At 45.7% G+C, this 24,843-nt stretch overlaps 1 protein-coding gene across 1 annotated transcript in view; it reads left to right on the forward strand.

The window, feature by feature from the left end:
* Nucleotides 1-24,843, forward strand: part of magi3a (membrane associated guanylate kinase, WW and PDZ domain containing 3a) — a 100,829-nt gene that overhangs the window by 61,168 nt on the left and 14,818 nt on the right. The window contains exons 2-8 of the mRNA XM_053424654.1: nucleotides 979-1,095; nucleotides 5,226-5,345; nucleotides 14,324-14,530; nucleotides 16,486-16,648; nucleotides 17,457-17,536; nucleotides 18,327-18,384; nucleotides 21,076-21,182. Coding sequence (XP_053280629.1) covers nucleotides 979-1,095; nucleotides 5,226-5,345; nucleotides 14,324-14,530; nucleotides 16,486-16,648; nucleotides 17,457-17,536; nucleotides 18,327-18,384; nucleotides 21,076-21,182 — 852 coding nt within the window. The remainder of the gene's footprint in view (nucleotides 1-978; nucleotides 1,096-5,225; nucleotides 5,346-14,323; nucleotides 14,531-16,485; nucleotides 16,649-17,456; nucleotides 17,537-18,326; nucleotides 18,385-21,075; nucleotides 21,183-24,843) is intronic.

The following is a 24,843-nucleotide window of genomic DNA, read 5'->3' on the forward strand; positions in this document are numbered from 1 at the left end:
TTTTTCAAATCTGGAGAAGATCTACGGGATTGTAACATCGATTGGCCGATTCAAGCTGTGATTCAGAAAACATGAAAGAACGTGTGACTGGATTTTGACGAGGCATGATGATGATGTTGTTGTTGTTGTTGTTGTTGTAGCAGCTCTGATAACTGGCTTGTTTTCATGTAGCCTGCAGCTTTGAGGAGAGAGCTCTGGTTATTGATGCCCACGGTGTAACTGACATAGTATTCAGATCTCACCTGAGGACCGGGGCTCCCTCTCCACTCACAGCTGGAGTCCTCACAGAGGAAGAGTTCAAACACCAGGAAACTCTCTCTGTTCCTTCCTTCTCTCTTTACCGCTCTCCTTCCTCTGTCTGATATTCTGTCGCTCCAAGGAGAATGGTATATTTCCCTCCTCTTTGAGATGACTCTGCAGCACTGACTGCACTTCCTTTTACTTTGCTTGTGCTGCTGTTCCTCTCGAGAAGCAGCACTCCTCATGTTTTTGTGTTCCTCTTTGTCCTGTAATTAACACAACTATAGTGCAGCGCTTGTTGTAAACCTGCCTGTTTGTTTGGGCTGTTGTTGATGCTGGTTTGCAGCTTTTCTGACTTAAACTTTAGAAGTGACCTGCAGTTTATTCAAAGTTGATCAATTGTGAACATATCACGTGTCCAAATCAAATTGAATTCAATGCTGCACTTTCGTTTTCAAGCCACAATCAGACACAGACAAACAGAGATTATACAGTTTAATGTATGCCAGCTTCAAAACGCCATCTCTGCCACCTCAGAAGTAATGACTTTCCAGACAAGGACCACTTCGATGTGTTGTTGTTCGGTCGGACGAGTGTGTGGCGAAGGCTTTTGTGAATTTTAAAATGTCTTTCTAATTATCTCAGAATCAAATAATCAATGGTGACTCGATGAAGACTTTCCTTCCATGAGATGTAACTGTCTCCCTGACCCAGGTTTCTCTTTTCTCTCTCTTGCAGGTAAAGTGTTGAATACTGATTTGCGTCACTACCTCAGCCTGCAGTTTCAGAAGGGCTCCCTGGACCACAAGCTCCAGCAGGTGATCAGGGACAACCTGTACCTGCGCACCATCCCCTGTGAGTAGCCTCCACATCCCCCCCCTCTCTCTCTCTCTCTGTGCTCCACTCGCCCATCCCCCCCCCCCAGAGCCTCACCTCTTCTTACCCGAAGAACAACTTGCACCGTCCTACATTTAACTCGCCTTCGTTTCCCTTTTAACTTATTTTCCATTCAGTTCCCTTCCCCTGCTCCTCTGTTCACCAGATAATATTAATTTCTGATTCACGTCGGCTGCGAAACTTTGCTCTTCACTTCATAATCTCTGCATAATTAGAAAGAGCAGCCGGTCTTAGTCTTAATGTCGAAGGGAAAAACCTGAGTAGACTTTGATATGGAAAACTAGCTTTATCCGCCGTGAGTAAAATATGCTCTGAGACGACAGGGCTTGTAGAAGCTGTGTTGAAATCCAGTGGAATTACACAGTTTCTCAGTTTTTATTTAACTTAGACTGAAAATTTAAAGTATTGAATTCAGAGGGACATTTAATCTCCAGTCCCTGAGAAGAGTCCGACCTTGGTTATCCTAGTTATATACATATATTTTATAGGAGTGACACAGTGATGGTAAATCTGTTCCTTCTCCGTGTTCGTCTCTCTATGAGCCTCCTGCACTGTTTCTTTTAAAGCAGAAGAATAAATAACCAGGGCCGAACAATTCTGTTTTTATACTCGACTGATTTTAAAACAGACACCAAGGCCAACAGGCGGAACTGAAAGAGCAGCTGCAATCCTCTCGGCTGCACCGCTGAGCCGAGGAACGTTTTCTTTTTTCTACCTTCGCCCCAGACGTATTGTTTATCGTCTCACTTTCCGTTTGAGAAGCTCTTATTTTTCACGTTTTGCATTGGCGGTCAGTCATTTTAATGAAATACTTTGAAGTTTCATTTAATTCTGGCATTGAGATGTATTTGATAGATGATTTGTATTATTGTCTCATGCCTATTATGTGGCCAGCTCTTAAAAATCATTATTTACAAAAAGGAAAAAGAACTGAAAAAAAGCCAAATGGAAGCAGAAACCAGATTAGCAGCATTAATAGCAAATCTAATCAAAAAATTACATCCTGATGTTTTTTCCAAGATTTTAAAACAAAGGTAGCAGAATTCTGTAAAGCATTAAAATTAAAAGATATAGATACATTTCATTCTGTCATTGTTCCGTGCACTTATTGTCTTTTGAAAAGACATTTCACCTGATATATGTTTTTAATGAGGACAATACAGAAATAATGTGATTCCTAAAGATTTACAGTGTAAAACACGACATGATCCCTCAGTGACCCGTGTAAAACACATGGGTCTCGATATGAATCTTTGGGGCTGATGGTGATACTGATATTAGGGAGTAAAAAGTTAAACATTTATATTGCGATTGATGCTTAAAACAGTTAAACCTTTATAACAAATATCATTAAATGAAAATAAAACTGAAATGCAACCAAATATATAGTAAATAGTCAATTATAAACATCATTTCCTCTTTTTCTTCAGTGTTTAAACTTTAAAATAAAAGTTTAAATGATGGTGCATACCTGCTGATACCATTACGTCTGTTAAAGGCACATATGGCTGTTTTCTTTTCAATTTGTTGGGCTCTCGTTAAAACCAGTAACATATCAGTGTGTCATTGTTGAGCTCCGTCTCCTCACATCATCTCAAAAACTGTAGTTAAAGTATTACATATTATGGTGTATTTAATTAACATTTAAGTGACCTTGCAAGATTCAAAAACTTGCTCCGTGTACATCCCATGCAAGTCGCGGCCGTCTGGCCTCAGCAGCTCAGCATATGTGCCCTGTCCACTCCAGTGGGCCAGTGGCTCATCACAGCCGGCTGAGCCACAGTGGCCTCTGCAACACAATCCCGAGTGGCTTCTAAGAGGGAGAGAAGCATGACTTCAGTCCTGGCTTCATTAAGCGTCACTCTCGCCTCCAACAGAAGACGACGCCCGGGGTCCAGGGCACAAACAGAATCCTCAAAGCTTGGTCAGATCCCATCTACCCGACCCAGGCTGCCTCTCTTCTTCCCTGGGCATTAACATCCATCAGGGAGTTGCAATCAGCTCCACGGGTCTCATTACAGGATTAATAACAAAGAAGATAATTGTGGAAAGGAAAAAAAAAAACTGCTGCAGGTTTTAAATCATTAGCACTAAATGTAAATTGTTAAAAAAATGCCTCCAGTATGAGATAAGTATTTCATATACATATCTGATTTATCCACAGTGGCCTTTAAATCTCATAAATCAAGGCCAGTGAGGCTCAAGAAACTGATGGAGGTCGTACAAGGTCCAAGACGGCAAGTGCCAGGGATTCGATTCTGAGTTTCTCAAGGCCGCAAACATCACGCTTCTTATTGTACATTGTGACATAATTTGTCCGTGTTGCAGAGGGTATATATATATATAGAATATAGATATACGGCCACTAGCGTTTCAGCTTTTAATTGATGTACACACACATGCACACAACTATGAATGCACACAACAGAGTAGGCCCCGTGCTCAGGCTACATGCGAACCTACGACATGGCTTCAGCACGCGACCTTGACCTTTTGTCTTTCACAACTCTCTCACCTCTCGGTGTTATTTTACTGCAGTGATCGTGACATCAGATGATAAACATTCACTGTGGAGAGAAATAAAACTGTGAAGGTTGGAAAACTGACAGAGAGCCGTCAGGTAAAGTAGCTGAATAAACAACACAAAGCCAAATAACCACATTTCCTTAATCCTTCATCCAAGAACAAGCTCATCTTCTCTTCCTCTGTGGTCACGCCTGGTCTCCTCTGACTGCTCGTTTGACACAATAAAAGATGGTGTCTGCTGCAGAGCGAGCGGTTTCAGATGTGATGGCTCATACTGACGTCAGCATGGTTGTTGACACAGAGAGAAACTGGGAAAGGGGGTGTGGGTACTGGTTCCTATTAAATCCCCCCCCCCCCCCCCCGTGCCTGCAGTGCAGCCAGAGAACATTTCAGCTGAGGTTCTGTAAAAGCTCTGATTACATGTAAGGTGACGGTTAGTGGAGGCTGCATGTTTTTTAAGGTCTCACAGGGAACATCAACAATGTAAAACATGACACTGTCTTAAAGCAGCTGCAGCAGTTATGGCAGATTATTATTTAATGGCCGGGAGTAGAAAAGTGCGGTGCAGCTCCTCGCTCCTGGAACAGCAGCGTGTTTTTAAAAGGGGAGGAAAAGAGAAAAAGTTAATATTTTAGGAGAGAATAAAAAGTTAAAACCCTTGAGCTGATAGTACAACTGCTCTGAGATCCTCTAGGAGCCAGAGAACCACTGACCTCGACCATGCTGCCGGCGGGAAGGAGACAATACACTGTTAAACATGTTGTTCATATTTACTCCGGTGACCTTGGAGAGTTGAGGCTGATTTATGATGAACCCTCTCAATCCTTGATACAAGTGGTACGGCTGTAATCTGCAATGTTATATCAGAAAGGACTCAAACAGTGACTGTGCTCTGGACCCAAAAGTTAATTATGTGAATCACAAATTCATTGTTTGATTTATTCATTATTTCTAGTTGAGCAACGTTAGAGTCACAAGCCAACGTTTAAATTAATCTGCATTATGTTGCGTTGGAAACAAAACTGCATGAGATTCAATGGAAAAAATAAATTAAGTGAATTGATGCAGGTATAAAAATAGTGCAGACGGTCAACAGGTCGTCCATTCAACACAGCTCCTGAAAACCATGTTCTCTAATCCTCTTCACTGTGATATTTATTATTTAATATTTACATTGATATAGCTTTTTAATTGCCGCCTCTGGGATAAAGGTTGTGCGCCTGTACACAGAATTTAAAAGTAAATGTGTGCGATTAAAGTTCTGTTCATTGTCATCATCCTCAGTTACTCTTGTGCTCTGACAGCTGTGCTGCCGTGCGGAGGATATGTTTTCCTCTGTTTCATATTTGAATAATGAATTTGCAGCTTTGTGGCCCCGGCTCTGTTTCCTATTCATGATGCAGAAAGAGATTCTCCCCTGTGTGCTGTGTTTGGACTGGAATCACATCCCTGTGGGACTGTGGGAGACAGTGTCACGTACCGCTCCTCCGTCAGGGAACGACTCATTCCACTCGTTTGGTTGTTCGCCCCCTCCCGTGCTTAAACTGTGTTGTTATCGGCAGGTACCACTCGGCAGCCCAGAGAGGGGGAGGTTCCTGGTGTGGACTACAACTTCATCAGTGTGGGGGAGTTCCGCGAGCTGGAGGAGAGTGGACTGCTGCTGGAGAGCGGCACCTACGATGGTAAGTCTCAAAACTTTATGTGTAAGGAAAGTGCACAGACCAGTTATATGAAGGTGGGGAAACAACTGGTAAAAGATGAATTGGAGTCGGTATTAATTTCCCAATTGGCTCCAGCCCCCCTGCAATGTTGATGGATGGATGGATGGATGGACTGATAGGTTGATTGATTGATCGATTGATTGATTAATTGATTAATTGATTGGTTGATTGATCCCCCTGTGAGAACATGTTCAATATATTGTATTACTCCCTGGAATAACTTTCACTATACTATTCCCGGGGCTGGATATTAAAGAGGGATACTTGTATTTTTCACGCTGGGCCCATGTTAATAAATGACTAATACTTAATGACACTGTTAAAATCGGTCCAGTAGATCGTCTCTGCAATGATATCCAATGGGGCAACTGTGACAGTCCAATAAATGTCCAGTTATGGTGTTTTTCTTTCCACCTATGAAAGGCTCAAGTCTTTATTCTAGGTCTTTAAGACTGTAACTGTTTCAAAGTAAAAGCACTCAATCCATTCATCTTTTTAAGGCTTTTATTGTGAAATATTTGCAGGATATAGACCTACTTGTATTCAAGCTTTCATCAGACATGCAGCAGACACGCAGCCGATCAGTGATGCACCCGGTGTGACCCGGGCCTTTTTAAAGGTTGAATTAAAAAGGCCATAACAGAAAAGTTAATTTCCAAAGATGGAGGAGTGACCATGAATAACTTAATATTATGTTACGGGGACATTTCATCATCTCAGTCCACCCTGGAGACCTGCAGCTCAGGTTGACCCCCCCCCCCCCCGCCCCCCCTGATGCCCCGGCCATTAGGTCTCTTGTGATTCTGTTGAGTCGGGTGTCGTGAGGTCGCCAGGGGAAGTCAACACATCGCCCGTGTCATCAAAGTGACACCGTAAATGTGACAGGACTGGAGATAGCGTGTCCTCGGGGGAACCTCGTGCCAGAAAGAACTTTGCCCTGGTTCTTCTACGTGCAGCGTCAGACTCTCCCTCGTCTGCCCTCTGTCCCACATCCTGCGCTGAGAGACCGGCCCTCCAACCCCGAGCCTGGGAACCGGTCGGCCGGATGAATAATGGATCTGCGCTGCCCTCAGCTGCTTAATGCAACTCAGGCCAGTGTGTGATGGAGGCACAGTTTCATGAAACCCCCCCCAGAGAGTTAATCATTAATGACTTTTGAACCACTCAGACTTTTGAGCCCCTGAGTCTCCACAGATAAATAAAAAATCTCACACACATGTACAGACAGACGCGTGGATGCAGGAACAGAGCTGCAGCCTATTTAATGAAGGATTACATCATCACAGAGCTTTACATCACATGAAACTTTATTTTATGGGTTCGGTGTTACCTCTTTATATGCCCCCCCCCCCCATTGTTTTTAATTGTGTTTTTATTGTTTCCCCTCGTGTGGGACGAGAGCTGAACTAAACTGAACTTTAAGAATCCAGAGCTCCGGGAGAACCCAGTTTCTTCCTGCAGCTTGTCATCATGTATCTCACTCCACCGCGACATGCCTTCAGCTTCTTCAGCTGCACATTGGATTCTGTCTGAACGAGTCCTTACTCCACCGTACATGTATCGCTCACCAATAATAGAGCGTCATGTCAGAAGAAGAGCAGAGAAAATCGCGTCTCAGTATACGTGGGTAACAGTTTTAGCTCTCGATCGTCTGAAGAAGGCCTGAGCAGCAGAGTTTGGCTCAACCAGCGCCGGATTGGTCGAGGACATTTAACCAGCACAATAACAAATAAAAGATTGCTTCACCAGGTTTTGTTTTGCAGAGAGATGAAAGTGTCGGGGTGTGAGTAATACTTGTTGCCCCGGCTGTGTTGAAACTCTCAAAAAAGTGATTTGTTTTGCCCGAGCGTGTGTGACTGTGTGTGTATGTGTGTGTGTGTGTGTGTGTGTGTGTGTGTGTGAGTGTGTGTGTGTGCATGTATGTGAATTAGGGCATATCCAATTTTCTACCCCTCACTGTGGAGGAACCAGCGGAGGAACCAGTCACATGAATCATTCAGGATGGACACAGGGGTCAGAAATGGGCGAGAGCGAATTTCAAGAAAGAAAAGCAGGTGTTGAAAATCCCAGTCGGCAGCAGGAGAACAGGAGGCGATGCAGTGTTGTGTTAACTGGGATGATTTACTGCTGAACCCAATTTGTGCTGATCATTTATTTTCTTTCTTCTCCTTATGCACATGTCATTATACTCTACGACATGTTTTCTTTTCTAGTTGTCTAATAAAAGGCCAGAATAGATCAGGCTTTTATATTTGTGGAACTACATTGGCTCCACTTGATGGAAGTTAGTTTTCCTTCTTCAGATCTAATTTCTATCACTAATCAATTAATCAATCAGTCAATTATTTGTAGAGCACCTGTCAAACACACTAGCATTATTCAAATTGGCCAATTTTTCAGGTGTGTTAGTAATGACGGAGAGAGTTCATCACTTTAGCGTTAAAAGGAAAATAGCTGCAGGCTGAGTCCGTTCTCTTTTATGTAACCTGTATCCTCGGATTCAGGGGATTTCTGTTCACAGGTCACGATAAACAACAGTTCACTGTGTCGTTCTGTAATAGCTGTGAAGATACTGACATAACAAACCGCCTGTGTGTGTGTGTGTCTCATGGTCAGTGGCATCCTCTCAGTGGAACACAGGTGATCAGGATCCACACCGTGAGTCTATTTGGACACGTATGTTAAAAACACTCTCTATAAAAAGCAGCCTTGAGAATCCATGAGCGTTACACAACGTGAACTCGTCTCTTTTCTCCCCGACGCATCGAGCATCAATAAAACTGCTTCTGCTTGAGATGTGCGCGGGAGATTTTCCATCACAGGCGTGGGAAACATAACCTTGATTAAATGTTGATTAAAGGATGCAGAGGAAACAACATAGACATGCACACAAACAGTAAAGCACGGAAAAGGAAAAAGAAGATCTGTCATAGATAAGATAACGGTTCTTTCATTGCCTCTTGGATTTTTACTAGGAAAGCGATAACCACGCGCTTTCCTCTTGTTTAACTGGACCACGTTGTCTACAACCATTTTACAATAGTGTCCTTTTTGGCTTTGTGAAGTTGTGAGGCGGAGAAAGATAGAAACGGGGCATCGGGCCAGATGTCCCAGAGGAGAGCGGCTGCATGTGTGTCCTGTAGGAAGTGGCCAAAGAGAGGCGTCTGTGATTAAGAAGCACCTCAGCCTTTCTGGACCGCGCTGCTGATAACACATGAGTTAGATTAGTGTTGTTTGCGCTCAGGTCCAAGAAATAAAAGCTGAGACTTAAAGTGGAAGAGCAATAAATGGAGAGATAACGCAGGAGGGATTAGGATGGACGACAGCAGCTCAATATATAAAATAAGGAATGAGAGTAAAGATGGGAACGGTGTGTAATTTATAGTGGGTGTCACTGCACAGACTGAGGAGATGAACATAAACTGGAAAGGAAGTTTATTTATGTGAGGGAGGTCCTTCGACAGTGGATTGTGAAGCTGTGCACCCCCCCATGCACACAGACACACACACACAGACACACACGTGCCGAGGGAGTAGAGGAATGAAGGGTTGACAAGGTTGCCTTGTGAAGTGTGGGCGTCCATGCCAAGCAGCGCCCAGAGCTCTGTGCTGGGGCTTCACCCGCCTGTGGCCCTGAGGCAGCGCTGAGGTCTGGGCAGACTGGGCAGACTGGGCACTGCCCAAGAGAGGAGGCCCGTCCTCAATGATTAATGAGGGTCTGTGACTGTCGGGGGGGCGGGGGGGGGAGAGTTCAGAGAGCCAGAGAGATAAACGTGGAGTGAGGCCGGGGCCGGAGAGGGTGGAGATCGTGAGGGCCGAGCCAGAGCATAAACCCCTTGGAGAGATTTTCCCAAGCTTTTCACAACATACGGGACGTCTCCAGTTTCCATTTGTGTTTGAAAACACGGCCACAGAAACCGCTGGCTTGCATTTCACATGGCTGAACGAGCGTGAACACATGAATCTGGGCTCTCGGCTGTTTTCCTCGTGGATCAGGAGGAGTTTTTTTTTTTTTTGTTTTAACGATGCAGTGACGTGTGGAGAGGTTGTGTGAAACCTGAGTCACAGTCGTACTCACATTTTATTCAGATTCTCACGATTTGGAGATGAGACACGATGACAGCTGCTGACTAAAACAGATGGCGTGACATCAACACACACACACACACACACACACACATTCTTTCTCAGCCATAAACACACACAGCCTTCGTGGGGTCTCTGCGGGCACAGAAGCCTTTAACTGGAAGCGAGTGGAAAAAAAATAAAAGAAATGTTCCCAGTTACTTGGAACTACTTCTTCCTGGCAGCCATCACGACTGAGCATGTGTAAAAGGAGCGAGTGGCTGTGTAGTTCACTGACAGCGTGAACTACAAGCCTCGGCCCCGGCTGTTGAAATGAAAAGGGGTTTCCGCTTTGCACTGTCCACCCACCACTTTCACAAAGATGCAAAAAGAAAAAAGGAGCTTTAATGTGGTAACACAACTGTGCTGAAATCATCAGCCCTGCGTGTGCACTGCTCTTGATGCTTTCAACTTTCAACAAGTTACACAAACGCGGATGACGACACCAAATGTTGAATTTTCCATTTCATCTTGACTCGAGAAGCATTAAACTGTGATAGTAAATTGTCTGAGATGGAAAAAACACAAAACTCAAGATTAATGTGCTGAAGCTCTACGTTGCATTCGCTCATCCAGTTCATTGTTTTTGCACAAGAAGTCCAAGTGTGTTTGTTTAAGAGGCTGAAAAAAGTAGAAACATGCTTCCTCTGTATGTCATCGTCACGTTGGTCATTCTGAAACATCCCAGAGAAAAGGAGGCGTCGGCATACGGACACGTGGGCGTCTTGCAAGCCGTGGACATTTTGGTTTTGCCGTTTTGCAGAAACAACATTAACAAAATAAAATGATCACTAGCGTGCTGTCACAGACGCAGTGAGGGGGGGAAAGGGAGAATCGACTTATGACTCTGCTTCAACCGGGCCTGACGACAACCGACCAAAATATCTGACATGTCAGAAATTCATTCATTTGATTGCACCGCCGTGTACACAACACATGACGCAGCTGAAAATACGTCCGATGAATCATAATCGGGCTGAAATGAAACATACGTGCCCAGCTCATCACGAACCTGGCCTCCAAAAGTTCGAACAGCAAACCAACAGAGATGTATATTTAACATCTCCAACAGTTTTTTCCTCAGTCTACATTTTGCTTTTGTGTCTCATAAATGCTCAAGCAGCTGAAATGGTTGTGAGTGGGCGACCTGCGGCACATAATAGAATCCCTGGGTCAGAAGAATCGATCCATCGTTGGGAGAAGAGCTTGTGGGAAGATTTATTCCTTCTTGGATCTGACTCCAACATTTACTCTCATCTGATCGGCAGCTTGTTGTTTCGTTAAAAAACAGCAGCAGCAGCTCTGATTGGTTGACTCACATCCCAACAGGTGTCTATGTGAGCCACACACACAGTCATGTGGAGCTGAAGGCATGGTGGCTCCCAGGCTTTTTTTTTATTCTTCCTCCTATTCTCCTCCCCCCACCCCGATAATGAACAGCCCATTAATCCAAGGGTGGTAATTACGCTGGAAGTTTGTGGTGGTCACTCTGACATCGTTAGGGTATCAGTCAGTATTTGTCCTCGCCTCCCAAAACGAGAAGTCTTTGTCCTGATAATTAAACATTGGACTTGTTAATGAGGCAGAAACACTGAATCCATCAGGAGCATGTGGAGCTCAGATCTGTGTTTTCTCTCCCTCTCCCTCAGACCATTAGTTAGAGAAAGCGTAAAGGGAGCCGAGTCCATCTTCACAATGAGGGAGATGCTACAACTGAATAACATCGGGAAGATTAATGAATATTATTATATTGTTTTATGAGATACCCAGAGAAACCCTGTGATGTCTCCTGGTTCTCCATCTTTCCCATTCCTGTAAACATGCCTCCATATGAAGGGTCAAAGGTCAAGGGGACCCCACTAAACAGGTTTTTTGCCTTTACGATTTCTTTGGAACACCTCCAGAGAATCCTTTCAATTTAGGTACAAATGATCTTTAAGACTCACAGATGAACCAATTAGAACATGATGAACAGAGGTCAAAGGTCACTGTGACTTTCCAAAACATGTTATCATTTCAGAAACGATGTTTTCGCGTCTTTTGAACGTGATGTCGGTCAATTTTCAAAGAGACTGGCTCTACAGTCTCTATGATGTAAGGGAGAAAAAGACCAAATCAAATGTTTGATGAGGATCCCGACTTTGACAGTTTTTGATAAAACTTTTTTATTCTCAAGTTGCCTAATTACCACATTTCAGAATAAAAGACGATAAATCCAGCGTCTGTGTGATCCGTCTTTATTCTTTTCATTTCCTGCCGCCCCATCCCGTGTTGAGAAGGATATTCTTTAGTTGCCCATTCACTTGTTTATTCATCTCACATCTATTAGAATCACAGATGTTCACCTGTTTGATGGAGCCTGTTTGTGAATAACTAAACCTAATTCCTATTTGTACGGCCAGTTTGAGATCTTTGAAATGATAAAACATAGGACGCACATCAAAAGACAGACTGGACTTCTTCTCCGTCACATTAGAATATGAACACAAATGATAATTGAGCCTCGACACCATCGTGCAGACACACAGAGAGCACCGAGCCTCGTGGCCTCATAGTACAGACGCTAAACTAAACTGTGTTTTTGTTAAAATAACTTGAAACTAAACGAGAAACCACATGAGACTCGAGCAACGCAGCTCATTTAATGAAGAGAAGCAGAAAGAACTGAATCCTCCGAGATGCAACTCATTTAAAAACAAGGAGCCTCCGGTTGTTTGAGTTCTTTCTTTCTTTCTGTTTTTAAAAAGATTGTGTGTTTTATATCTGCCCGGGATGAAGTTCTGCTTTTCATATTGTGGCTACAGAGTTATTATAACCCTCATCTCACTGCGTTTCCTTTTATTGCGGCCACTGCCCCCCCCCCCCCACCCCCTCACTCACGTGCACTCCACAGAGGCGGCGTGCACGTTGGTGGAGTCTTCAGGAGCAAATTACCGCTTCTAATTGAACTCCCTCGATTTGCATTCCGTCAGTGAACGTTCCATTAATTACAAACCTAGTCGGGGATTTAATGGTTTAAACAAGGTGCTGATATTAAAACACGGATTCCTGTAATTATGATGCATGCTTCGATGTGACTCTAAGTGTGTGTGTGTGTGTGTGTGTGTGTGTGTGTGTGTGTGTTCTTCAGCAGGTTTTAATTACATTTGATGAAGTAATGAAGTAGTGTTGACAAGTTCCACTTTTCTCTCATCCTAACTTTTGATTTAAAGGCCATCAGTGCCAATAAACATTTAAATAATTCTAACAATAAGAATTTGATTTATTGTTTAAATTCCATCGCCTCAAAGGTTTCTCTCTTTTCTCGCTCGCTCTCTGCTGCCTCTGGTTCTTCCTCCTTTCTTGTTTCCTTTCATCCCGGCTGAGACGTTTAACTGTTAACGCTGCAATCACACACACACACACACACACACACAGACACACAGACACACACATGCTGCCGTTTCCCACGTACACAGCACAACCAGTGAATCAATATCTGAACCATACCTTCCCAGCTCTTCTCCCACCTCTCGCGCTTTTAAGTTCTGATGCTTTCCCCTGTTCCTTATATCCTCCCCGCACGGAGAGAGAAGGCACCGAGTGGTAAAGTGGGTCACCCCTCTCTAGTAGTTGTGGGAAGACTCGCTCGGCGGCGTGAGGCTGGCTGCTGCCCGAGGCGCCGACATGACAGCAGAGGCAAACCAACTTACAGGGGGAAATGAAGTGCTCGAGCGGCTACCTCTTTATAAATGTTGTAGTCACAGGCCTGTTGGGAACTGCTGCGTTACTCATGAGGAAACGTGTGTAGAAACATACAATTTGTAAAACACGTAGAGGACATAAACACGTAACATAAATCGTATGAATTGCATATTTGATAAACAACTAGAACCTCCAACACCGGCCCTGACTCGGATTGTTGAAGGAAGTGATAAAACCTTTCTGGATCTTCCCTTTTGTCCGGATTTAGGCCAGAATTTGTGATTTGAAAAAGATTTACCCTCTACTGAAATTATTTAAATCAACACCAAACTGCTTCCTCTTATATCAATCCCCTTAAATCCCCAGAAGATCCTGGATCTGCCCCATTTTTCTGGATATTTCATGGAAATCTGTTCAGTTGTTTTTGCTTCATCTGGCTTACAAACAAACAAACCGTGAAACAAGTGGACGGGGGTCAAAACCATAACCTCCTTTTTGTATGGTAATGAAATACGAGGATTTCTCACAGATGGGAAACCAGCCAGGGATCAGATCTTTGTTGTTTCTTCACAAGTTCTCACTTAAAGGTTTGATGAGCAGGTTGAAATCTGGGCAGACGACCCGACCCTCTCCTTGTGTTGGAGGACGCGTCTGGTTCCCAACTGTGTGGGTCGGTAACAGCAAATTAATAGCTGAGGGAAAAAGAAAAAACAACACTTTCCATTATGACTTATCCAAAATCTGAGACTTATGACGGTAGAAGTTTGGCATCGTATTGTTCCAACCTGTTTGGCTCGGCCAGATTTGATTTGTAGCTCACAGCCAGACTCCCCTGTGCCTTTTAAAGAAATCCAAACAACTGTTGCAGTTGGAGCGATATGAGATCTTCTGGGTTTGATATCATCACTGTAGTGTTCAAACTTTGTGTGTGTTTTATTGAATTCCCATAATAATAGGTAGAAAAATCCTTAAAACCAGTTTGTCGTGCAGTATCTCTTATTTTGATTGTCATTTAAGTGTGTGTTATTTATGATCTGTTGAGGTTATGTAATGAATTTGGTCACAGGACTCCTCCACCTGTCCAGTAAAACATATTCACAGGTTTGTTTCATCCCTCTCTTTGTTTCCAGGAAACTTCTACGGGACCCCGAAGCCCCCTGCGGAGCCCAGCCCCGTGCAGCCGGACCTGGTGGACCAGGTTCTGTTCGACGAGGAGTTCGACACGGAGGTCCAGAGAAAACGCACCACCTCCGTCAGTAAGATGGACAGAAAGGACAGCGCGGCCCCAGAGGAGGAAGAGGAAGAAGAGAGGTCTCCTGTGGTCAACGGGCTGGCTGGTGAGAGACGCTCCTTTCATCTCATCGTAATGCCACCGAGCTCTGCTCCAGTTTAAACCACCAGGCTTTATTCTCTGTGCTCAATTTATTTATCTATTTATTTATTTGTTCCTGCAGTTCATTATGTTAATGTGAAAATGCAAACCAGCCCGATCTCTCTTCTCTCCTCCATTGTTCTCTCCAAACAAACAGTGTCCGGATTAGCATGAGAGTTCAGCACTAGATCACCGCCCCGGCAAAGTCTAGAAGCAGCCAGAGTCAGTTTGAGATCAGTGGAAGCAAATCGGTCCCAGAGACACTTTGTCCTCGTTCGATTCCTCCTGTGATGTCCTCACGTGGCTCACAGGACGAATACAATCACTCCTCCATGTCCTTAAAACTGCTTCATGACCATGAAGCACTTCAAAATACAATGCTAATACAAAGTTAACAACAATCCATATGAAGAATTTTCCACTTTATTTTCAACGCCGTTCCCCCCCGTCGTAAAAACCAGTCGACTGAACAACGCAGCAGCTTCTGGCTCTGTGCAGCTCCAGATGGACCCCCCCCCCCCCCCCTCCACACACACACACACACACACACCCAACACCACCGGCCTGGTGCAGCAGAGTCTGGATCATTAGCCAAATGAGCAGCTCAGCACAAAATGAACCAAATACAGCTCCTGTCCCGTGCGCGTTGACCTGCATCGGCAAATTTGTTATTGTTGTGGATGTGTTGAGTAAATAACATGTGCGGCTATGCAGAACAAAATATTCAACATAAATCGATAGAGCACCGAGAAATTACAGAGCAATGCAACTGTAAGACAATTTGAATTTCCAGAGAACTTTTTACACGCTGTCAGAATCACGTATTGTAAATCTGAGCCGAACACACAAGCCTCCAGACACCTGGAGCGTCCAGGCCGACCCAAACCATCCATCACTTCATATTTATCTTGGGGCTGAGACTCAGATATTGGAATAAAAAAAATTGGCACAGACGCAGTGTGAGTTGCATCCGAAGGCAGAAAAGAGAGAAACGTTGTCAGGGATGAGAAATCATCTCTCTCGGCTGTAACGTGATGACAGTCGGGTGGAGACGACTCCCCCACTCTGGACAGATGTCCCTCCTAATCCCTCACTTCATGAATTGTCTCGTCACAAACGCACTTTATTAAACCTTTTGTCATCATGTGCGTGGATTGGATCGCTGCAGCGGTACAGATGTGCAACAGAAGCCTGCATGACCCCCCCCCCCCATGCACAGCAGACCCGTGTTTGTATTTCTCTGGCCTCGAGCAAATGTTTGTGCGACGTCATTTATTCATAAGACTTCATAAGTGATGAATACCCCCCCCCCCATGAAAAGAAAGAGGCCCCAATTTCAGCACAAAAAGCTTTAGACGTCTTCCAGTCAACCGCTGTCACTTTCCATCTCCACCATTAAGTGTCCCCAGCCGACCAGACTGAGCGTTCAATGCCGTGATGAAGCTAGGTCATGAAAACCTGCACACACACACACACACACACACATTAAGATCGGGCAAATACACACACGTGTGATACTAATAGAGTTGTGATGTGGCGCTCGTGGCTCGGGCTGAAGCATTGGTCAGCTCTGCCCTTGCCTCGGAGGCAGTTCCCAGTACATCGCTGCTGACATGCAAATCCTATGGCAATTGCCGTGCTTCCGTCCTCTCTCTGTGTACTCTCTCTCTCTCTCTCTCTCTCCCTCTCTCTCTTCCCCTTCCTCTCTCGTGGATGTTACCGTCCAGCCCGTGAACAGAGGAACGAGCAGCAGCAGCAGCAGCAGCAGGGGAGAGATGCGAGGAGCCCAGAGGAGCTCCAATGGCGCCACACTCTCACCCCCTGTCTCCTTCTCCTTCTACCACCTCCCGTACCCGTACTCACAAACCCTCCCTCTCTCTCTCTCCATGCCCGTGTCCCTCGTTCCATGCCTGGCCCCAGAGCACAAGGACAAGGCGGAGTGGAGGAAGTCGGTGCCCAGCTACAACCAGTCGGCGGGCGCCATGGACATGCGTGTGTGGAACACACAGGATGAAAGTCAGGAGCCCCTGCCTAAAAGCTGGGAGATGGCCTACACAGAGACGGGCATGGTGTATTTCATAGAGTAAGTAGCCTTTCTGCTGCTGCTTGCCTGTTTCCCTCCCATTACATCAGCACTGTGCTAATCCCACTCGGTACTTTCTCCAGTTTATGTCTTTTTCTAGCCAAACGTGTTGAGAGGTCTGGCAGCGAGTCCTCTCTCCTCACCATCCATCACTCGCCGCTGTGCTGCATGAAACCTGCAGCTGGACACGGAAACTATCTGTAGGCGCTCGGCTTGTTTTCCTGATGAAGCCTCGCTTTTTATTTCACCGGTGTTTGATGCTGGGTTTGCTGGCCGGTGCTCAAAGCAGCAGGGCCTGGGTTGTTTACCTGGCCCTGTCAGCGTGGCGAGCAGTCAATGCTGAGGCGCTGACAGAGCCAGGTGCTGCCGCTCGCCACCAAATCAATAACTCATTCTGCCAGAGAGAGAAAACACCGGCTCAATGGAGTTCACCACTCCTGACCCGCTCGTCCCATTTGATCTCCTCAGCCACTCGCTCTTTGGCTTCTCCGGTCCATGTTCTCCTCGTTGTCCGTCCTTCAATCCCTGTTCTCTCCGTCCAGATATCCCTACATGTCTCTGTCTGTCTTTGTTAAATGTCATTAATGTTTTAAAAGCATATTTAATAGAACATTTGATCCCAGAAGTGCAGAAGCTCGACACATGTTCCTGTTTCCAGGGAGCTCTGTTTGTTTGCTGGAGTTGGTTGAACAGCTCCTGAGAGTCGCCCACTGCTAATTGTCACAGTATCTTAATTATTTTTAGATGATTTTTTAATTTTTTTTTATGTTACTGCGCCTCAAGCTCTGTCTCCCTCTTTGTATTCCAGTCACAACAGCAAGACCACGACCTGGCTGGACCCTCGCCTCGCCAAGAGAGCCAAGCCTCCGGAGAAGTGTGAGGAGGGAGGTGAGACAGTTCTGCAGCAGAGACATTTGCACGGGCACCTGTACCCCTCGCTCTCACTTATGTACTCTGCTCCCACACACACACACACACACACACACACTTCCACTTCATCCCAGCTCCCTGCTGCATAGAGCAGTGTGTGCTTGAGCCGCATGCCTCGCTCTCTGAAGGGGGGGGGGGCGCTCTGGCTAACAGACGGAGATTGAACAAACGAGCGGGCGCCGTCACAGTCACGCTGGTGACACAGCACAAACCCCCGGTCTCCAGTCGGCCTCGCTCTCCAGCTAATGGCTTCTGGTGCACATGCAGGGAGCTCATCAGTGCAGCATGTCTCAAAAGGCAATTTTCTATGGCCCCTCTTGCGTAAAGATCTCCTCCGCGCCGCGTGTGTTTGTCACACAGCGGCACAAACTCAAGATGTTGCGCCCACAAACACACACACACACACACACACACACACACACACACACACACACACACACACACACACACACACACACACACAAACACACACACGTTGATATATATATATATATAGGAGAGCGAGAGGGTATTATTTTCCAGGGAGCTTGTACAACAACCCCCTGCCTCCTCCATGTTGTGTGTTAAGCCCTAAACACAAAGTAACACATAAAGCACAGCAGCTGCAGGTGTTGGTGGTCGTGCTGTGAAGCTGCCGGGCAAAGCACCATGCCTCGTTGTGTGTGTCCAATTGTCCATGTAGCGTCTCAGCAGTAACTGAAGCCTTTTCCCCTGTTTGCTCCCCCCCCCCCCCCCCCTCCCCCCACAGAGCTGCCCTATGGCTGGGAGAAGATTGAGGACCCCCAGTATGGAACCTACTACGTCGAGTGAGTAAACTTCCCCCCCCAAGCCTGAAGCGCTGCATCTGTCAACTGTGTCTGGTGGAGAGGAACTGGTTTATATGTGAATACGTCCAGTCTCTTTGGGACTTGAGTGAAGTGACAGGGCTTCACTCTGCGTCTCTGGTGGATCCTGTGACGCTGCGTATGAATGTTCGATTCCACCGAGGCCCCCCCCGTTCAGACCCGGTATCAACATCTGTCCAGAAAGACCTGAGCACTAATGGTCTCCCTTTGAGTTTGTCTGTCAACAACTGGCGGTAAAATTCCACCCTGGTTGTTTCTCATGTGTCCGTGTGTGATTGGATCTCACCTCCGAGCTCAACATGCAAATAACCACAACAGTCCTTTGTGTTCACGAATGATGTCACTTTGTCCCAGGTCAGAGTTTCCATACGTGTCCGATGTCAATGTGTGTGTGTCTGTATGTGATGATAGTACAATTTTCTAGTTTCACATTAACTTTTCTACATGAATACGAGTAAATAAGTGCTTTCTTTTTAAAAATGCTTCAAGTATAAAAAGTAAATGTACTTTCAGAGTGGAACCTTCTCCCTACTGCCACAGTCTACTTCATTATCAGGGCTGAGAAGGAGGCGGGGCTCCCTCTTATTATTGATTACTTAAAAAAAAAGATACTTTGTAAACTGCTGTGGAGTAGTACAAATATTTGCTGATATATGTAGTGGAGTAAAAGTGACAAGTACCTGAATATAAATTAAGTAAAGTAAAGATGCATCATAGGAAAGGTACAGTAATGAGGTAATTGTACAGATCACTCAGGACCGATCTTGAAACCAGGTCTTTATTATTGTTGTGTTGTTATTATATCCACATGTTCGTGCAACTTTAACTTGTATCACTAAATTCCCGATGCATGGAATCATCCCACGTGTTGTTGTTGAATCTAAAGGGACGTGTGGACCATGTGACGCTGCTGTTCACCCTGTAGCTTTCCCACAGTCCTGCAGAAAGCAATTATGTCACAGCGCAGATAACAGTGGTGTGTTACAGCTTTGTGTACGTGTGCGTATGAGAACGTGTGGAGATAAGTGAGCACAGCAGACAATGAGGGTTTCGGGTCCGCGAGAGGGAAACCAGGGCGAGATTCCATTCTGACCAGGAGTGTAAACAAGAGCTCAGTGTTTCATTTGAGTCTCATTACCGTGGACAAAGAGGGGGAGACCTGCAGGCCGGGGGGGTGGGGGGGGGGGGTATCGACGAGCCTGTTTATGCAAGAGGGTCATTGAGAGGCTGCCTCTCTTCCGCCTCCTCCTCTTTGTCTGGCAACATTTTTTTGTTGTGAGCAAAGAAGTGAATACGACGATTTGACAAAGTCTCATTAATTCCTCAGCTGCTGCCCCCCCCCCCAAAAAAAAAAAACATGAGGTGTGGCAATTAGGGAGCGAGAGAGTGAGGCAGCGACGGGCGAGTGAATCAGAGAGCGGATAGGAAAGTGAGGGGAAGGTTTATCTCCTCAGACCGACTGCACAGGGGATTTGTGCATGAGTCATGCACAGCAGGAGCACACACACACACACACACAGACTGACACACACACAGGTACAGTTTGTAATGTGCAGCGTCAATGCATTATGTCTTCCCACTGTGCTGTCATGACAGGGATTAACAACTGGTAAAGCTCATTACGCAGATGAGCTACCTCTCTCTCCACATTACCATATCACCACGGAGGGACATTTCTCCGGGTGTCAGCGCACACAACAGGTGCCCGACCTGCGGATGGCTAATTGTTTTTAGATTGAGTTGTGAGTGTGAATCTGAATCATAATATGAATCAGCTGATTATCTAAAGAAACCAGTGGAAGGGACGAAGGACGTCTGTGGGGGTGTTATATGATAAAAAGCTCAAGGACGTTGACATCTGTCCTCGTTGAATCTTGTGATCCAGATGTTTACGATTCACTGAGCAACATTTTTATTCTGTTTGAGCAACGTGGACAAACCTGGGAATAAATTGCAACTCATCCCCTTTGTCGGATTCTCTTTGGATTAACTGTGCATGTCCATTTAAGGTTTAATCTCCGAGGTAGGGACATTTATAACCTCACACTGACGCCTGGTTTACGTGGAGTCTGCGTGTTCTTCCTCTGCCGTGTGGTGGTTTCCTGCAGATTCCACAGCTCGACCTGCAGCTTGGTGTTTATTGGAGGCTCTAAATTTCCCATGGGTGTGAATGCTCTTGATATGTCAGCCCTGTGATTGGCTGACGACCCGTCCGAGGTGTCAGTCACCTCTTGCCAATCAGCTGTGATTGGCTCCAGCCCGTCCTGCGACCCTCAGAGGAGAAGCACTGTAGATGATAGATGGGTTGTTAGATACATGCTCTCAATTCCTGTGTATGTGTTAGTATTTTTTCCGGCACTGGCAGATTTGGGTCAGTCATGTACGGCAGGTGCTGCCTCCCCAGCTCGGTGAGGCGCTCGTAGTCAAATCACAAGTTTGCATGACAGGCAGGGAGCAGTGGGGACGAGCTGCAGGACCACAGGCAAACACCGGCAGCTCTGACTGTGAGTCGACAGCTGACGAAGCCAGAGAGCGAACACAAACAGTGAGAATGTGTGAGAACGAGAAGCAGGACGATGAGAAGCAGGAGAATCAGGTCAGTTTTTTACTGTTTTCTCTTTCTTCATCTCATGGTGTGTTTGTCTTGTGCAGCCACATCAACCAGAAGACCCAGTTTGAGAATCCAGTGATGGAAGCAAAGAGGAAGTTGAGTGTGGACACGCCCCTCGCTGTCCCCACGCCGGCAGCCACACCCTCAGGTAACTGCAACCAGCAACCAGCCCCCCCCCCCCCCCGGACACGGCACACGTGTTTTGTTTATTCCTTTATTTATTATCCTGAATTTTATGTAAACAAGTAGCGACGCTAAGAAAGAGAGAAACTGTCAGTTCATCAAAAATAAGAATTTACTTCTGTCACAATGATTTAAAACAATTCTCAACATGATACATATTCTAATTGTGTTTTTCTTAAAGGCAGATCCTGAGTCAGTTCTGTGATATTTAAATTAAACAGACTTGTTTAGGTTGAGGCTCTAGTTGTTCATCGGAAATGGACAGGAAGTGAGGTCATCAGCGCTAAATTACATCCTGGAATGTAAATGAGAGAGAGAGAGTGAGAGAGAGAGAGACAGAGAGAGAGAGAGAGAGGGGGGTGCACTTTGAAGCACAAAAATCATATTTCTATATTATTCTTAGACGTAGACGGTTCCTGGTTCAGTTGGTTTTGTCCGTGGCTGAAACGCATCATCATCATGAGGTTTGGCACAGAATCCTAATGACTCTGATAAAAAACTGGATACATAATGAGGTTGACATCTTTGGTATTAAATTGATTGATCCCAAAATCTGGTTCAGCCAATTATCTCATCTTGAGAAGGACATGTAGTAACTTTGGCCAGCCTCTAACAGTTGATCGTGGATTTCTCAGAGAATAATCTGTGAAGCTTGATGAAAATAATCACGTGTTTATGGGACTGATATTAATGAATATCTGCAATTTGGTTAGGATTCAAATATAGATTTGGATCCAGTGAATTTCAATGTGGTTTCCTACGGGGAGTGTCGGGCCGTGGCAGAGGTACGAGCTCCACTCAGTGCGACTCTTGTTTATGAATTTGAACATGATAAACTTAGATGAAAGGGATGAGCCCCATATCAGCTAATATCATTATGGTCACATTGAATGCTCCCATTGGCTGGTTGCTCAGATCCCAGCTGTGCAGGGTCGTACATCACGTGGCAGCGTCACAGAGCTGCCAGCTCTTACAGCAAGTTTCATCAGGGACAGATTAAAGATCTTTTATTAAAACTTTATGGATTTCAAAACCATAAATTGTGGAAGTCGTCAACTTATCAGAGTTTGTGGGCGTCGTGCTGCGTCCCCTCCTCGTTCCACCGCCCAATCAGGTGCAGCTCAGGTAACAGTGTTAAAAACAAGCAGGTTCCAGCTTTGTAGTTTGAGCTTTTTGTTCACTGAAGACAAAAATCTATACGAGAAGTTATTGGACGTGTTATCCAAACACTGGAAAGGTTTTATGGAGTGTGTGTGGAAGACGTCCTACCAGGTGACAGGCTGCTGATAAACAGCCCATTGCCTCTGAAGCAATGATATTCAATTTGAATAATGGAGCAGCGCTTCACTGGGCGGCCGGATTCATTTTGACGAATAGATGTGAAATAGCGAGGGGCTCCGAGGTCCCTTTAGAAAACGCTTCTGCCCGAGCGGTTCAAAGATCCCTCGTTAGACGGGAGGACGGGAAGGAGAGACGGAGGAGAAGAGGAGGGGAAGGAGAGACGGAGGAGAAGAGGGAGGACGAGGTGACTGCGGTGGAAAGTGACTCATGATCATAAATTGCGTCTCTCCTCCGGGTCATCTGTTCATCATTTACCACCTGTGGGGAATGACTCTGTTTAATCAGCGTCTCCTCAGTCAGTGTAAACGTCAGAATGAAACTCAAACACACACACGTCAGCTCATCAGTATTCAAACTGCAGCCCCCCCCCCCCCCCCCCACAGCCGAGCCTCTCTGCAGTCTGTGGATGATATTGCCTCTGTGCATCACCGCCTGCAGCATCAACTGCCCCCCCTCTCCCTCCCCCTGCGCCCGCTCTGCACCTTTCCACCCTCGTTAATGAGAATTAATGGCCGGCGGTGTGGTGTGGGAATACGTGGACGTGCGTGAGGAAGCTTCTAAACAGTGTTTTGACAGCGGCGGGCGAGCCTGACCTCCCAGACGAGGCAGAGCAGCAGAGGAGCAGAGCTTCACTCGGCTGCAGCCATAATTACAACCCTGACAATCCTGTCTGACATTTCATATAATCACCTCACCCCCCCCCCCCCCAGGAATACACACACTGTCCCTTTGTGGCCCGACAGCTTAATCAAGACCATAAACATAGCGTTGGTGTGTAGCTCTCACTGCACCCCCCCCCCCCCCCCCCCCCCCCTCCTGCTGCTGTCAGTGTTGCTTTCATGGTGATCGTGCACGGAACAGTTTTCTTGACAGAGTGTGGGAACAGTGTTCATACGACACACACATGCTCACACCTGCAGCTGTCATGACAAACCTTGTGTTCTTTTTACATGTGTACACTGTACACACACAACATTTGATCACATCCAGTTTGCACTCTTCCTCTCTGGCACGGCTCCTCTGCAGGAGCCTCATCTTAATCACACTTGGCAGAATCTTAATCCCCCCCTCTTCTTTTTATTTATCCAGTGTGTGGTCACGTTCATTTTGCGGATTGCTATGCAGTTATGCAAATGAGACTCCAATGACACATTGGGAGTGGTGTAAGAGGGACTGGGGGGGGGGGGGGGGGGGGGGGGGGGGGGGGGGGCATGTATCTGTACCTTCCCTAATGAGATTGATGTCCCACCGTGTATCAGTGTGGGAACTGTCGGAGAAGAAGCATGAAGGGACACTGCCCATAACTCACGGTCGGGATTTAGTTAGAATTTCCCTCTCTCTGTCTCATCGCTCTTATCTCTCATCTCTCCTCTCTCTCTCTCTCTCTCTCTCTCTCTCTCTCTCTCTCTCTCTCTCTCTCTCTCTCTCTCTCTCTGTCAAATCGAACTCTATTTCTCTCCGTCTCGTTCTGTCTCATCGCTCTCATCTCTCCTCTCTCTCTCTCTCTCTCTCTCTCTCTCTCACATGCAAGCAGACAATATAATCCCTTTGCCGTCTTCTATGAAGTTGCCCCATTTACACATCCTGCTCCCGCGCCCACTCCCAAAAAAAAAAACTTGCAATGAAAAGTTTACCTTGAAAATGTCCGGTGTCTTTCAGGACTGATTCATCTCGGCAGTTATTCATTGTTTGTGATGAAACTGGAGCAAAATGCACTCGTTTGTAATAACTGGAAGTTTATTGGCTTTGCAAGGAGAGCGGCAGGTTTGCAGGATCGTTGTGTGTGTGTGTGTGTGTTTAGATGTTTGATTTATCCGAGTTTGCACTTTAAATTGCGATTTATTAATGCTTGTGTAATTACCAGCGGTGAGCGATGCCCTGTCGAGACTCGCCAACGTGCCGATGTTGTTCTGATGGAGACAGATGTTAGTTTACAAAGCAGCTTTTCCGTTTCCCTTCATTGTGAACTTTCAAATCTCATCTGTAGAGTTAATGCCCCTGACTTCGTTACGAGTTTAACAAGTGAGAGAAGTTTGTGTAGCAACTTTCCCAGAGCAGACGTAGCAGTAAACGATAAATATGTGCAATAAAAGACAGAGAGACAATAGAAATGTAGCTTTTCAAACACTGAGTGATTGGAATATGAATCAAAGGGTTTTCAGTTGCTGCAAAATGAAATTCAATAGTGAGAGGAGAGAATTAACAAAGTGCAAAGTTTACTGTTCAGTGGATTTTTCAGGTATTTGTACTGAGTATTGACGTTTGGTATTTTTCTGACGACCTTT

This window comes from Pleuronectes platessa, chromosome 6 (genome assembly GCF_947347685.1).
Source record: "Pleuronectes platessa chromosome 6, fPlePla1.1, whole genome shotgun sequence".
Lineage (NCBI taxonomy): Eukaryota > Metazoa > Chordata > Actinopteri > Pleuronectiformes > Pleuronectidae > Pleuronectes > Pleuronectes platessa.